This window comes from Epinephelus moara, chromosome 4 (assembly GCF_006386435.1).
Source record: "Epinephelus moara isolate mb chromosome 4, YSFRI_EMoa_1.0, whole genome shotgun sequence".
Classification (NCBI taxonomy): Eukaryota; Metazoa; Chordata; class Actinopteri; order Perciformes; family Serranidae; genus Epinephelus; species Epinephelus moara.
Window position 1 is genome coordinate 14,037,020 of NC_065509.1, and position 15,088 is coordinate 14,052,107.

Here is a 15,088-nt window from a genome sequence, read left to right on the forward strand (position 1 = left end):
TTGACAGTAGACCTGGTTTCAGCTGGCGAGCTTTTAGCACACCTTCGGTGAAGCCTTTTGGCACGAAACTGTCACTGCGCCAAGCTAGATCTGTCGACACCTCCCCCTGCTGCGCCGCCACACCCATCTCAGCGCACCTCGGTCTGCCAAACTACCAAACTGAGCGCGCCTCGGGTTGCGCTGCTTGAAACTAGCTCTCCGCGCGGTTCGCCACCCTGCGCCACCTGCGCTGCGCCGGGAAACTAGAGCCCTCCATAACTCAAGTGGAGACAGGGAGTTCAAATGGTACCTTATCAGTTTACATGTAATTGGATCCATGTATGCAGATGTGTCTGTTATTGTGTATAAGCACATGTATATCTGTGGTACAGTGAAAAACTACTTGAGATTGCCCCTGACCTTCCCTTTCTTTATCCTTCAGAGTTTTCCAACTGGCATACAAGTGTCTGCTTAAACATATGGGTGAATGCTCATTAGTTAGAATGTGGTTACTTGGGTTCCTGTTTCTGTGTTGCCTCTGTGAACATGCGAAGCTTACATAGTATGTTATGTTATGTTATGTTATGTATCATGTTTGTTCACAGCTATATGATTACATCTGATTGAATCTGAATGTGTTATGCTATTAGTTGCTAATTTAGCCTTGAGCCACTATTTCAAACAGAGATGAGAAGCCAGTTACTGGCAAGCTTACCTCTTTCTGACTCAACGCCACCAGATTTTTATTTTCAGTTTTTATTTTAAACCTGTAGTAATGAGTCCCAACATCACTTAAAGCAATTTGTCAAATTCTGCGCAGCACCGAAAAGCTTTATAAAACTTTTTCCACGTATGTAGTAGTACTCCTCAGGATCTGTAAACACACTTTGATGTGTAAAATAAGTGTAGATCTCCTTTAAATGATATGACCTCAGATTTTAATTAGACTGTAAAGGCAGCCCATGTCAAAAGGTGGTAAATCTGACCTGTACTTCAAAAAGGCTGACGTGAAGCTAAGCCTATAAACTAGCCTGGGATAAGTTTCCATAACATACTGGATGTCGGACTTATTTAAATCTCCTTTATGGTGCAGAATTTCCTGAAAATAACCCTGTCTCACTGACATTAGCCTAGTTTTACTGTTTTTAAAACACCCTGCTGGTTTAACTGCACACTTACCTTAATGCTTTTAAAATGTCACATAAATACAAAATAAAAGCAGCCAAGCACAGTTGTGTGAAATGCTTTAAGCCAGTGTTCATTCGATGCATTTAATATTTACGAATCTGCAAATTACTGTATTACATTTGCTGTGTTGTTACTGACGGGCAAATCCTGTCAATAGCTGAGTGCAGAACATCTGTTATTATGGTGTACACTGTATGTGTGTCAGCTCACCTCTGTCACCAGCGTGTGTGTTTTCAGGGTTGAGTGTGTCCAGCAGGTGGATGGAGCTGGTAGGTCTGGCTTTGCTGCGGTCCTCCTGTTGATGGTCCGCCGAGCTCAGGCCGTTCTCGTACAGCTGGCTCTCGCCGTGCCGCAGATGCCAGGTCAGACCTAGCAGGTGGACCGCTACGCGCGCACACACACACACACACACACACACACGCGCGCGCGCAGACACACAAAGACACACACACAGTGACAGCCAAAGGGAGAGGAAAAGCAGATAGAAAAGATCATTATTCAAGGCATGCAGAGAGGTGTGTCTGAATCTTCTTTTAATGCCCATCTTAGAGTTCTCACTCAGTTTATGTGCTTATTAGTGCCTGGCAAGTTAGTGGACAATGAGCAAATACCCATACACACACACACACACACACACACACACGTCCAGTATGTGCACGTACATATGCGTACATGAACACAGAACGTGGCAGAGGTGGGCAATTAAGGCAGATCTTCAGAGTCTGAGCCCAGGGCTGGTATTAAAGCGCTAACACAGTCTTTTATGCATGACTAATGATGCTTTGAAAGCTGCTGCCGATTCACAATCCATATGGGCCTTTTAAACAACAAAGGGTATGGGAGGATGGGAGGATGGGAGGATACTGGATTCCCCCTCCCACTCATAAAACTGTTTACTAGGACAACAATCCAGCATGCTGTTAAATAAAAACAACTAACACCTGGCCATTAAGGAAATTAATTAGCGTCTTGCAAGGCTGTCAATAAAATGTTCAGTAAAACATTCACCTTCCTCTGACCAATCATCAGGTCCCATTCATGTGAGATTGTACTGCAACACTGCTTTAGTTTTTTACTTTAATGAATCTAAAAAGGCAGTGTCCCTTTGCTGACGTGAAGAACAAAGCAAATGAAATAAAATAAATCATTGCAGTTTTTTTCTCCTTTGACACATTGGGAACATCAAACAAAAGCAAAGACTCAAATCACAAAGTTACTATGCGCTGGTGGCAGCCAGAGGATGGCTGCTGAATGCAGATCAAGGTAAGGAACTTCTAACGACTTCAAACATCTTCGCTGTCTGTCTTCTGTCTGCTGATTGCCGACACCCAGAAAAAGCACTTGACACGCGCTTGCAAGCGCTCACACAAAATGGCTGCTTAGAAAAACAAATCCACAATTATACGGCATGACCAACACAATCATACAGGTACGGTGCGTTCACACAAGTGCATAGATGTACCTGCTAGTTTCATGCATGCAGGCATGCGCACACCTACACGCTCTCGCCCACACTTGATCCCCAGCTGATTAAGAATACCTAATTAAAACTCCAGATAGTTCAAAGCCATTTGCAGTCACTTTATGTTGCAGAAGCACAGGGAAAAAAGCGCTATTTTCTCTGCAAAGCAAATCTGTGATGAGCTCTGAGAGTTGAAGCCAATTTGGTCCCATGCTCCACTCTGGCATCTATGGGGATCAGCAAAATCATACATTTCGACTTCTGACTAGCTCTAGCCACTGTTGGTTTAGCTATCTACTCATGCACAATATGAGCTCTCCTAAGCAGAACACTGACGATTACTAGGGCCATGAGGGAGACGTCATGCATCATTTAGTTCAGACTAATTGAACTGTCAGCCTGTGACGAGACCAGACATGGACACGCACAGATTCTTCACATCAGTGTGGCTGCGAGTCACTCATTTTAAAATTTCTTTTTTTTTTTTTCACCCCCCCTTCACTGTAGTTTTCTTATTTTCATTTTATAAAGAAGCAGTGTGGGGGATTTTCTCATTAACACATTGCTGTGAAATTACTTGTGATGACTCATTCTGATGATGGGAGGAAAAAAAAAATATGACAAACAGTAACCCAAGTGATCTGCCATGTACATTCAATTTCATGGGTTTAGTCTCCAGCAAAATCCCCTCTGGTTGTCTGGTACTGTAAGTGCTCTATCTTTAGCAGACAGGTGGGAGAGAAAACAGGCAGGTAGAGAGAAACGCACAGAAAAACATGTTAATGATAGTCTGAATCACATTTCATTTAACAATGATGGATCTGGAGACGATCCCGCAGAGATTTCCTTTAAACTACGGCTCATTATCAACTCTCTTCTATTAGAATTAAACATGAAATATAGTGTTGCACCTACAAATGCAGGTTTGTATGCATCACCACTGTTTGTACTGCATTATATTACGCAGTGGAGTGGAACAACCTATCATAGTTTCATAAATTAGTCTGTAAGAGTGCTCAGTGAGGGATGACAAGTTATTCCCAAACTGATACATTTAGCATTTCCACCATTCAGTCTCTCATGCTTCATTCTCTCCTCACTTCCTCTCGTCTGAATTGCTTTTCTTTCCCTCCTTGTTCTCCGGTGCCCCCCACACCTCCAATAGGCAAGTGTTACCCACTCCAGTAATGACTCTGCAGCGACAGTCCTCACCGGCTCTCCTATCTTCTCCTCCTCACCACTCCATTCCTCCTTAAAAGCCCCTCAGACCCTACTTCTCCTGCTCCTGCTCATCAGCCTCTCTCTCTCCGTCTCTCTCACTCTCTTGTTTTATGGCTGTTGACCTTTTGCTAGAACACTTAGCATCTAGGGCCACAGAGCGCGTGCACACATACAAACACACTGAAGCGAGGAGGGATAAGGACCTGAGAACGTGATGAAGAGAGGATGGCGGTGGAGAGTGTAAGTTGGTGTGTATGCTCTTGTACTTTGGAGGACCTGATGTCCTCAGAGCAATATTAAGAGTAGTGATGACATGTTTGGTGTTCTTCACTTGAACCAAGTTGAATCTGGGTATTTAAAAATTGAGTGCTTGTGGAGCCACAGGCAAGGACAGGACTAGGGCTTAAATTTAGGGATACGGTTAAAGTGGGAGTGTTTTTTGACATCTAGGATTCTGCAACCCTGAGCCTTATTCATTTGCTGGAGGTGGCTGGCTGTTGGCACTCTTCCAAGGCTAAGAGGGGCATGAAACTCTCCTGGTTGAATCAGTGTAAAAGATGAGCAAACGCTGAGTGTGAAGGTTCATTCATGACCTTAGAAATAAAATTTAAACAATAAAAAAAGATCCTAACTCAAGGTCCACTTCATAGCTTCCACATGGACAGATAGTTAGCTTAGTTGTCATGGAGATAACTGTTATGTCATAAGCTCCAGAAAAAGCTCATAAATTTGGATTAGTATGTAAAACGAGTAACTGCATTAGTATATACTGTAAATGATTTGATAATAGGCCAAATGTAAATGCCTGTGTACATAAAAACAGAGACTGTGTGCAGAGAGAGCGTAAAGAAGTCAATTACAACTCCCAAACAGGGTCGGATAATCCCACCGGGGGCTCCTTGGGAAAAGTTTTATATGAGCCCTATAGAGCCCACACACAAGCACATTTGCCCAACCCATTTTGCGCAGAGCCCTTGAAACCAAGCACTATTTCTATGCTGGGATTCTGTCCTGCTTCAGGCTTGCAGTATGTCAGGTTGTGGCAATTTTCCTAAAATGTAATTTGTTTAAGAATATACAGCATGTAATCATAATAACAACTCAAAGGTATTGAAACTAGTTTCAACACAGAGCCCCTCTGTGAGACAATATTCATATTTCTCAAAATGTCAAACTATTCCTTTGGGTGAATTTGCTGTCACATTCTGGGTGAAAGTCAGATGAATTCAGCAACTATACCACACAGTTTCGTTCTTAATTGCAACAACATGTCCTGAATTGGCTACAGCTTTGACTAATGCCACTGATTGGTTTCTTTTTTCCCGGAGAGGAGCATAGAAAAAAAGAAGCAGCGTACAATGGTGAGAGACAGATAATTTTATTTATCCTGTTTTAATTGAGTCATGAATTTCATATATGATGTTTGTCAATTTATAAGATAATTTTGCGAGTCAACAAAGTTGCAGTTTGTTGTAAAAGCGTTGAAGTATAAAACCTTATTTGCATCGGACTGGTATTGCCAGGGGACCTCGTGTGATTTAGAAATTAGCCCCCAACGTCTGTGTTTTGTGTGGCGCATTCACACCAGATAAAGTCTATTTTTTACTTGAATTTACTGATATAACCCCTGGAATATGAAGCGCACAGTCATCTGTAATTCCGCTCTACACACCACAGAAACACTACACAGCACCACTCACTGTGATGTACAAAGTAAACCTCCCTTTTTTCTTTTTTCTTTTTTTTGTTTTTAATGTGGGTTAAACAAACAGGACAAATTCTGCCACACGTTGTCATGTCATCCATCTCCTCATCTTTTGAGATTTTGCTCTTCTGATGGATTTGAGCGTGCTCTACCTGCGAATGGGTCTCCATGCTGTGTAGCGAGATGAGCTTCCAGCACCCAAAATAATGTCAAAACATTTATTTATGATTGCCAACGCAGACTCTGTGATTTTTGACTGACAAAGAGACAAAGAAGAGACGCAGAGAAAATAAAAAACCTAAATACAACCCCAAATCGCCGAGATAAAAAAATCACACTGGACTAGTATTATCACGACATCAAAAGCTTTTTTCTCTCCCTATTTTCCAAAAGGGAAGGGATGACGCCTCTCTGAAGCAACAATGACTGAAGATCATGGGTATCACAGTGTTTGGAGCCATCTGCTATTCCAAAAAAAATGATTTCTCAAAATTAAAGGAGAAGCTATGATGATAACAAACATATAGTAGCAGGGTATTATTTCATTTTCCAGGACACTCTGGTGTTTCTATACTTTTCTTGTCCTTTTTTTTGTTTGTTTTTGCCCTAAAATATTTCTTGGTCAGCTGATTGTATTGAAACAGTCAGGGAACTAGAGCAAAAGGAGGGTATCACTAACAAGTCCCCAGATGAAGTTAAACTGGGGACGTTGCAGTTATATGGCTTGTGTCTTAACCATTCAGCCACAAGCGCACCTAGTGTTTATATAATTAAGATAGCTCTAAAATGAGAAAATCTAAAATGAGGATGTACAGTAGAATAAAAATACCTCTGGAGCCAGCGGTTCCACTTACTTCTTAACTCTATTGCTTATAGGATTTGATACATTTTTGATCCTTCCTGTGGGCACACAAAATACATACACACTCACACAGACACACTTCGACACAGCGTGCAGTCAGTTATGCGAGCAGCATGTGCTCAGCATGAACCTTCACTCTCACTCTCTTTTCCACCTGTCTGTCTATCCATCTCCTTCTCAGTGTCCATCTTTCTCTCCCGCGCTCTCGCAAAAAAACGCACATAACCATCACGTTAGAGAGAGACTCTGAGTGAGTCCAGTCATTATAACGGGAGCGGCAGCAGCACAGTGGCGACAGCGAGCAGCAGTGCAGCAAGCTAACAGGCCGAGGCCCTCGCACACATGAATCATTGATCAGTGTGACAGTGAGATGACTGCCAGAGGTAATAGGACGGCACTGCTGTGAGGGGGTTCTGTACTGTACCCTCGCTGTCGGCTACCCTGCCGAGATGTGCGTGGAAGATGTGGCAGGCTGAAGAGAACAGCGCAGGGTATGGAGAGAGACTGAGACAGTTAAGTAGTAAGAGAAAGAAAGTGCTTGATGTGTTTCTTTTTTTCCCAGGCTTACTTAAACTACCATGGAGAGAAATAAGAGAACAGAGGAATCCAAGCTGGTGGAAATTTGTGGATAATGTTAGCAAGGCAGCTGAGATAACAACCGCTCGATTACTGCTCTTGTACACGAACAGCTGGAATGCAAAGACATATCATGGCATATCTTTATTGTGATTGTAATAAATGGCAACCCTGAACCACTAAATTCTCTCCATTATTCTCTCCTGATAGGCAGGTTTAAAAAGCAGACCATTTGAGCTGGTAGAGGCTGAGATAATGCTAGCTTGCAGTTGCTGCAGCAGTTGTTACTATTGTTGTTGTCAGGCATGTGTGTGCCTCCAGATTAGATAGAAATGATTGTGGGCTCCAGTGATGATTAGATTTCACACTCGTGGTGGGAGAAAGAGTAGGAGATAGAGAAAGAAAATCGTGTGTGCGCGCATGCCTATGTGCATTCCTGTTTAATGCCTGTGTTACACTACATGCAGTTATCTGGTGTTTGTAACAGTGCTGGGCTGGGCTGTAGGACACAATGGGTGAGATTGACTGTGAATATACTGTCTTATCGATAACCATTACAGCCAAGGTAGCACTGCAGTCAGTTAAAAATGATTTATCAATACTCTCGCACAAGCGGAAACACACCCAGGCTTGATTGCCAAGTTTTGCGCTCATACACATAGCAAACCGCCGACTATATTCCATCTGACAACCAAAGACTACAGCTGGCTTTGCCCGGCAGCAAACACTTTCAAGAGCATCAGTCATTCGATTTAGTGTGTAGTTTAGCATGTACAGTAAAAGCAATTTCTCATCCAAGTTCTGCATGGCTGTGTCAGCCTCTAGCTAAGCCACAACTTCTGAGGGATGGGAGAAAGAAAGGCAGAGAGGGAAAGAAGGGCAGAGGGAGATAAAAGACATGGGGAGATGGAGAGAAGGGAGTAAGAAAGGAGGAGAGAGACAAATGGGGAAAAACAAGTGTGAAGGAGAGTGAAGGAGAGGGACTTCAGAGCCAATAAAACAAATCTGTGTCTAAGTCAACGTTGGAGTACAGACTGAGAGCCTGGGGGTCTGCCTGCCCTCCCGCCTCTTCGCCTGTCGGCCCTCGCTCCACTCTGACAGACAAGAGGTGCTAAAGTGTTTTTCTTCCTCCCCTCCACCAACCCCTTGAAAGCTACTAATACCACTGTCATGACTGTTTAAGTGTGTATGTTTGTGTGCATGAGTGTGTGTCTGCTGACATTTGCTTGTGTGCAAGTGTGAGCGGCAGCAGAGCCTCACTCCGTATTGTCTAGTCTGGTAAACCTCGGGACTCATCATCAATGTGACCTTGCTAGTCTGGAATCGGAAGTCCTGTTTGGATAAAGGGATAAAATGACGGAAAAGAGGGATAAAGGAAGAGCGGAGGTGGTGACACACTTCTCACATCTTGAATGATGAGATTTGCTGTATATCCTGGTGTTTATTTACCAGTAAAACTCGCTGTCACTGTCATCTAGTTAGTCACGGTAGCGACAGTACACCAAGTCCAACAGATCAGAGCTTTCTGCTTCACGCGTTTCTCTGTTGTTCTTTCATTCCTAATCACGCCCCCTCTCCCTTTCTGTCAGAGTCCCCCACTCTCCCTGTCTGTCTCCCACTCGCTGTCTTACTGATCTGGTCCTTTTCTGAAAGCTGAGTCATGTTACAACAGACAGAATAGTGTTAAATGAGCAGGGGATCGGCGCCATGTTAGATTCCCCTCCGGCAGTCACCATCAACCAGCACAGAGAGCCAAAACACTGCAGACAAACAGCGACTCACAACTGCAGCTCAGTCACATACAGCTCAGTGCCCGTGTGTTTGTGCGTGGGTGTGAGACTGCATTCGTGTGTGAGTGTCATAGGATGAGAGAGACAAAAAGAGAGTGTGTGAGTGTGGGTTGCCCTGCGCGTCTGAGTGCATGTGTGTGAGCATGTACTTGCCTGGTGAACTATTGGAGCTATTGAGGCTATTTCATTGCAGCCTCTCTGACCTTCTGGAGACATTTTACCAAAGGGCTCTCTTGCCATTCAGAGCTTTCTGACCAGAGTCTGTCTAGCCATTTAAAGCAATTTTACCAAAGGCTCCTGTAGCTGTTACGGCAGTTTTAGCAAAGGCCAGCGGGTTTCTTAGAGCTGCATCAGACGACCAAAATAGAGGGCTGAAAACAAAGAGAAACTGGACCAATCAATACAGACCCCAATGAGCCATGAAGCAGCTGGCTGAAAGAAGCTGGGGGTGAGGAGCGCACACACACAGATGCACACACAATCCCAAACACAAAGTCATGTACACACTTTCACCTACATGCACATGCTTACACACACATAGTGTACCTTTGGACTGAGATACACATGTATGTAAGGCTCAGTTTTTTTTCTTTGGGGCTTTTAGCAAAGTTTTGTAAAAGGAGCAGAATGGTTGAAATCGCTTTTCACCTTAAAGATATACTATCCACGATTTTCCTAAAGACAGTACATAGACTCAATCGCTCTCTCAATCATCACTTTTCATCATATTTCAGCCTCTGCCTGTATTTTCTGATGTGTGTACCTCTAAAGCACTTAGGTGAGGTCGGAGTTTTGTAAAAACGTAGCGACACAGCCCCAAAAAGCAAGGCAAAACGCTAAACAAGAGTCAATCTGGGGTTGGCTTTTACTTTGACTTGTGTGTCTACAAAGAATAACCGACAATCCGGTAGGGCTGCTCGATTAATCGAATTTTAATCTAGGTTACGATTTGGGCTTTCAACGATTATGAAAACAAAATAATCATCATAAAAGGATTATGCACTTCTTGTCAATTTACTCTCGTTGTCTTGTGTTGCAAATCAAACGCACCCGGAAGCCGCGCATGTGCCATACTGCCCCCTCCCCTCCTCTCCTCTATTCACTCCATGAGCCAGTCAAGTAGGTGAAATCGAATAATGTGAGGGGCAGGTGATCGCAGAAGATTTCAAAAACAGCATGCGGAAAATGGCAGAGGGAGAGCAAGAGAGGTTGGCCTGGGTGGGTACGTGTGTGACAGAAATGACATGCCGTCATGTAAATAAGTCATCACTTGCGCCGCATAACCGTTTGCATAATCGTGATTTCAATTTTGACCAAAATAATCGTGATTAGGATTTTTTTCCATAATCGAGCAGCCCTACAATCCAGCATAGTATACCTTTAAATTTCTGTCCTCATGCACCCCAAACAGGTTGTTTTCTGCTGCAAGAGCACTGAACACCACCGCAGTTTTTAGTAAAGGCTATAAGAAAATGCTTCCATGAAAGAAAGTTTAGAGAAAAACAAGGAAACACAAATGCACCACTTAATCTAAGCATGCAAAAAACAAAACGTTTAAATTAAAAATTATCAGATTTTCTCTTTTTTTTTTGAAAACTAGAAACTATAAATAATAAGCCTTGATCATATACACACGCCACAAACACACACATAAGCACAAATGCAGTTAACAGTCCTCTGAGAGTGAGCTATAATTATGGAACAGATTGAAAACATCTGTAGAGACAAAGAGAATAAAGCCAATACACAGTGCAGAACACGGCAGCATTGCTGTACTGTGATTGAGTCACTGTGTGTGACAGCGATTTTGTGTCCAACTGAACTGTGCTGAGCCAGTGCACTCCTAATAGAAAGGGTTCTAGTTTCCAGGCCCTACTGGAAACAAGTTGTAGCAGCCAATCTTACCCACTCAGCATTGCTGAGTAGATAATTGGTTGCCAGTTGCCCTCCTTGACAGAGCTGCACAATGAAGAGGATCGCCGCTGATCCCAGACAAACAGGCGACCACCTGTTCAAAAACCTTCCTTTGGGAGAAGGTAACATTTCATTAGGACCAGCCCGACGCAACACCTAAACAGCTTCATCCTGACAGCCATCACCGGATTCGGCTGCCCCTCTGACTTTACCTCTGTACGCAATCTATGGCCTTCTGCCCGCCACCTGCTATCAGAACAGACTGCAATCCCCACTGATACTGTTTTCTCCACTGAGGTTATTATTATTATCTCAGTCTGTTAGTTTCCACAATTTTGTATTCATCATATTGCGGTCTATACCACCTAATTATTGCTTCAGGAGCTGATGCAAAAAAATGTTGAAAATTAGGTAAAAGCATTTTTACCTACTCAGTAAGTACGGCAATCACAGAGTACAGTCCAGTATCTGTGCGATGGCCTGCAGATTGTGCTGTCTGATTGCATATGGGACTCAGCTCAGAGTGAATAAAGTAGCAGATCTTCAGCAGAGTGAATCAGCACATTTGAGCTTTTCCAATTTAGTTTTAGACTATCCTTTTATTTTGGGCCTGTCTTTTTCTTCCACATGGATTTGTTCAAAGTCTTTGCTTCTTCGTCCTTTCTATAGGTACACTTAAAAAAACAGGCCAAGGAGATTTACACCCTGTCTTTCTTTGGGGACACTTCCTTAATTACTTTGCAACTTACTTGTGAAAAATGAGTTCGACAGAATATCCAACACTACTGTACTATTTTTGATGCTACTTTCTCACCAAGATACTCTGTAATTGCATTGCCCACAACAGCTTTAGCACACAAGTCCTAATTTGCTGTTGGTGCCTTTAGCTAAAAGGATAAAGGTAAAGCTGCCCCTCACTGGAAGCAGCAATATTCATGTTTTGTCACCTCTATTCCCAGGGACATTTTCCTGCTGTACTTAGTGTGTTTACTAAAACAGAATAATGAGAGCCAGGAGCACTGGTGCTGAAGATGGACAGAGCTAGCCGGCTATATGGTGAGTGAGAGGCAGAGCTGGAGCACCACCAGCCTGAGACCCAAATATGCTACTTCCCTTATGCCTGACAGTAGGGGTGAGGAAATATGACAACATATACTGTGAGCAAAATAAATTTGTCAGCTAGAAATTGAGTTAGCCCATGGAGGCTACCACTACGTAGCTACAATAGTTGCTTCATACATTTCAGTCCAACATACTGTATCTACAACAGCAACATTAGGGACCAAGAATGACCAAGAATATTATTTTTAATCAGCTCATCAAGGACACTGTTTGTGCTGCTTCATAAATTCCCAGAATCTGTGGTCACTTCTTACAGTGCTGTCAACACGGCTAAACAATTGAATCTGTCAAGTGATGCATCGTCTTTGTTTGCTTGTCTCGAAGACAGTAGGCCTTTGTCAAAGCAGACATTTTAACTTGTCATAGCAAAAAAGAGTAGAGGTGTTTCTATTAACATTAACATTAATGATGGCTCCATTATATTTAAGTGTCCCAGCAAGCCATGACAAAGTGATAGTGAACTTGTATGCACAATAGCAGGACTCTGAAACTGAAGCAGCAAAATGGCCATCATTCATCATTAATTTCACTGTGTACAGCTGTGCTTTTTCTACTGTGATAAGTCAAAATAACTGCATTATATTGAGTGATTTTGATTTTGAGTTTGAATCGGTTGTTAAAGTCTTCTTTTGACAGTTACTCAACTGTAGCTGAGACAGGATGTAGAGTTATTGTATTCCCTAATAAAAGGTCAACTACCTAGTCAAACAGTCATACATTTTATTTAACCTTTTGGAGCCACTACTCGGTATCCTTCATGAGCTCACCTTGTCTCTTGTCTTCACCAGACTTCATCAAAAGGTAGGGGACCTGCTGCTGCCCTCTCTATGGTAATGTATCAGAGTCTCACATTATACACTTAGTCTAAAGTGGACATACTATCTTATAACATTACTATTTTTGTTAAAATATGTATACCATTATAAATTCAGCCTGAGCCTCTTCTCCATTGTGAAAACTTCACAATCGTCACTAGATTTAAAAACTTTTAGAATATTTCTTTGCAACAAATGTAGCATCTCTTTGAGTAGGCATCAGCTACTTCCCTCAGGTACTTTCATCAGCCAACAGCTCCCCTGTTCACCTAACAGCTGCTAGTTATGCAAGTTGAAATCCAGGCTCAGTGAACCGACCAGGCAGTATGTCTGAAACATAAATGGACTTCATTTGTGTGAGGCAGTGTGCTGAAACTCCAATTATTACGAGTCAATGTTTTCCTTCTTCACCCCCCACACACTAAAAATGAAGCACTTTATTAGCTAAATTTAGAAGTAATTAAAAGCTAATTGGCTCTTTTTGGCTCTCTAAAACTGCTTCTTGGGCTTCCTGTCTTGGTCTCAAAAATAGCCCAAATCCCGTTTTAAACACATTTCCAGTCAACAAAACGCACACACTGGAACTGCTAACTCAGAGCTAGCTTAAAGCAGTTAAAAATATTATGTAACCGAGGCTAACTCACCTTGCCTTTGGCAGAAACGCCCCCCTCCTTTGCTATTTGTTTCCCCCTTTGCTGTCGTGTTTGTCTGTTAATAACATAAAGGTTAATAACTAGCAGCACTAAATTTGGGATAACGGTACTGCGACGTCGATGCAGTTGACGCTAGCTAAATACGCACGGTAAAATTGGTCAAGTCAAAATGTGCGCAGGTGCGGACTGAACCATTCCAGTGTAATAAGGGGGTGCCAGCAGGTAGAGGGAAGACCTTTTTTTTTTTATTGGCTCTTAATTCGGTCTGTCATCTTTTATATTTTCAACTGATGGTACTTTATGTATTACATTAATTACTTAGAAACTTGAAACTATGAAACAAAAAAACTGCTTAGCATAGGTGTTTTGAGGGCCACCTGCAACTTTGGGGCAGCTCAAAAACTGTTCTAGAAAAAAAGCTATTGTGTCTACACTTGTAGCTCAAGTGTTGTTTGGACTACTGTATTTATTTTTACACTATTTTATTATTAAGACATATATTTTGTACAGCTTATATAATGTAAATCTGGACTATACATACTTCATGTGATGAATGTATTCAAAAAAGTTTAATAAAAAGTGTATGAGACTTAAACACATTTGAAATTATGTCGTTCCTGCCACTGCTTTCTTAGTTGTAAGACAAGACCCTCCTTAATAGTCTTGTCATATCAAACATGTTAAATATTATAAATCATTTGTCCTCCTCACAAGGTTATCTAAAATCCATCAATGTCAATAGCCGGTAGGTGCACTCTGTTTGGCTCACATTAGCACAGCAGTAGTGACAGCAGGCTGTAGCAAACGTGGACCAAACGGGGAAACGTACACCATAACCTCTTGTACGACTTCCAGCAGATGCAGCCGCTAAAATAGTGATGAAGGTTTCCGTTTTCCATCGTGTTACAACTGTGATGTCTGTGGTCACTAGGGCTGTCCCGATTACCATTTTTTAACATTCGGACCTTCGGCAGAATTTATAACGAATATTCGAATATTCGTTCGCAGGGGGAGGTGGGGCAGGGGTGTGCGTGCCGGACTCCGGGGTTTTTCCGGACCTAATTGTATTGCGGAGTTTTGCACAGCGGCGACCGGATCTTTGCTCTCAAACCACAAAAAAATGTGATGGCACGACAGTCTCCTTCAGTACATTATTCTATGCTTTCTTTTGATTTTCACATTGGCTAGTCATCCTGTTTAATTTGTCTTCTGATTAAATCGGAACCATTGAAACAAGTTGTAGGAAGCCTCTGCAAGTAATTGGTTGCTGGCAGACACTCTGTGCTGCAATAAAATGGTTAATCAGCAGTGCCGTGCACTGTAGAGCCGATGCACTGCTGGTTCTGCCGGCCTGAATAGAATATAATGTCTATAGCCTTACTGTTGTGTGTACAGCCTTTATAGACTGAGCTGAGTAGTGATGCGCGGGTCAATCCGTAACCCACAGGAGCCGCAAATGGACCTGCGGGTCAGGCAGCAGTGTTCGTCTGTTAAATCGGTCTGTAAATGATATTTTGACATTATTGGCTATTACTGTCATGGCATCCGAAGGTACTGATGCGTTGAGCAGGTCACAGTCCGCGGTCGTTTTCAAAACACACTTGTGTCACGCACTCCAAAAAAACCTTGTTGAAACTTTAAACAATAATTTATTGTACAAAACGGGGGAAACAAACGTTGACAAAAACGGTTCCATAATTCATATTACATTCAAAAGATAACGAACAAACAGTTACAAGTGAGAGGGAATAGTGATAAAGTGGTAAAACTTGGCACTGATTCACAGCCTCAGACGGATGCG

The 15,088-nt window shown here is 42.5% G+C and overlaps 1 protein-coding gene across 1 annotated transcript in view; it reads right to left on the reverse strand.

Moving 5' to 3' along the window:
* Positions 1-15,088, reverse strand: part of tenm1 (teneurin transmembrane protein 1) — a 212,158-nt gene that overhangs the window by 114,656 nt on the left and 82,414 nt on the right. The window contains exon 6 of the mRNA XM_050042365.1: positions 1,378-1,551. Coding sequence (XP_049898322.1) covers positions 1,378-1,551 — 174 coding nt within the window. The remainder of the gene's footprint in view (positions 1-1,377; positions 1,552-15,088) is intronic.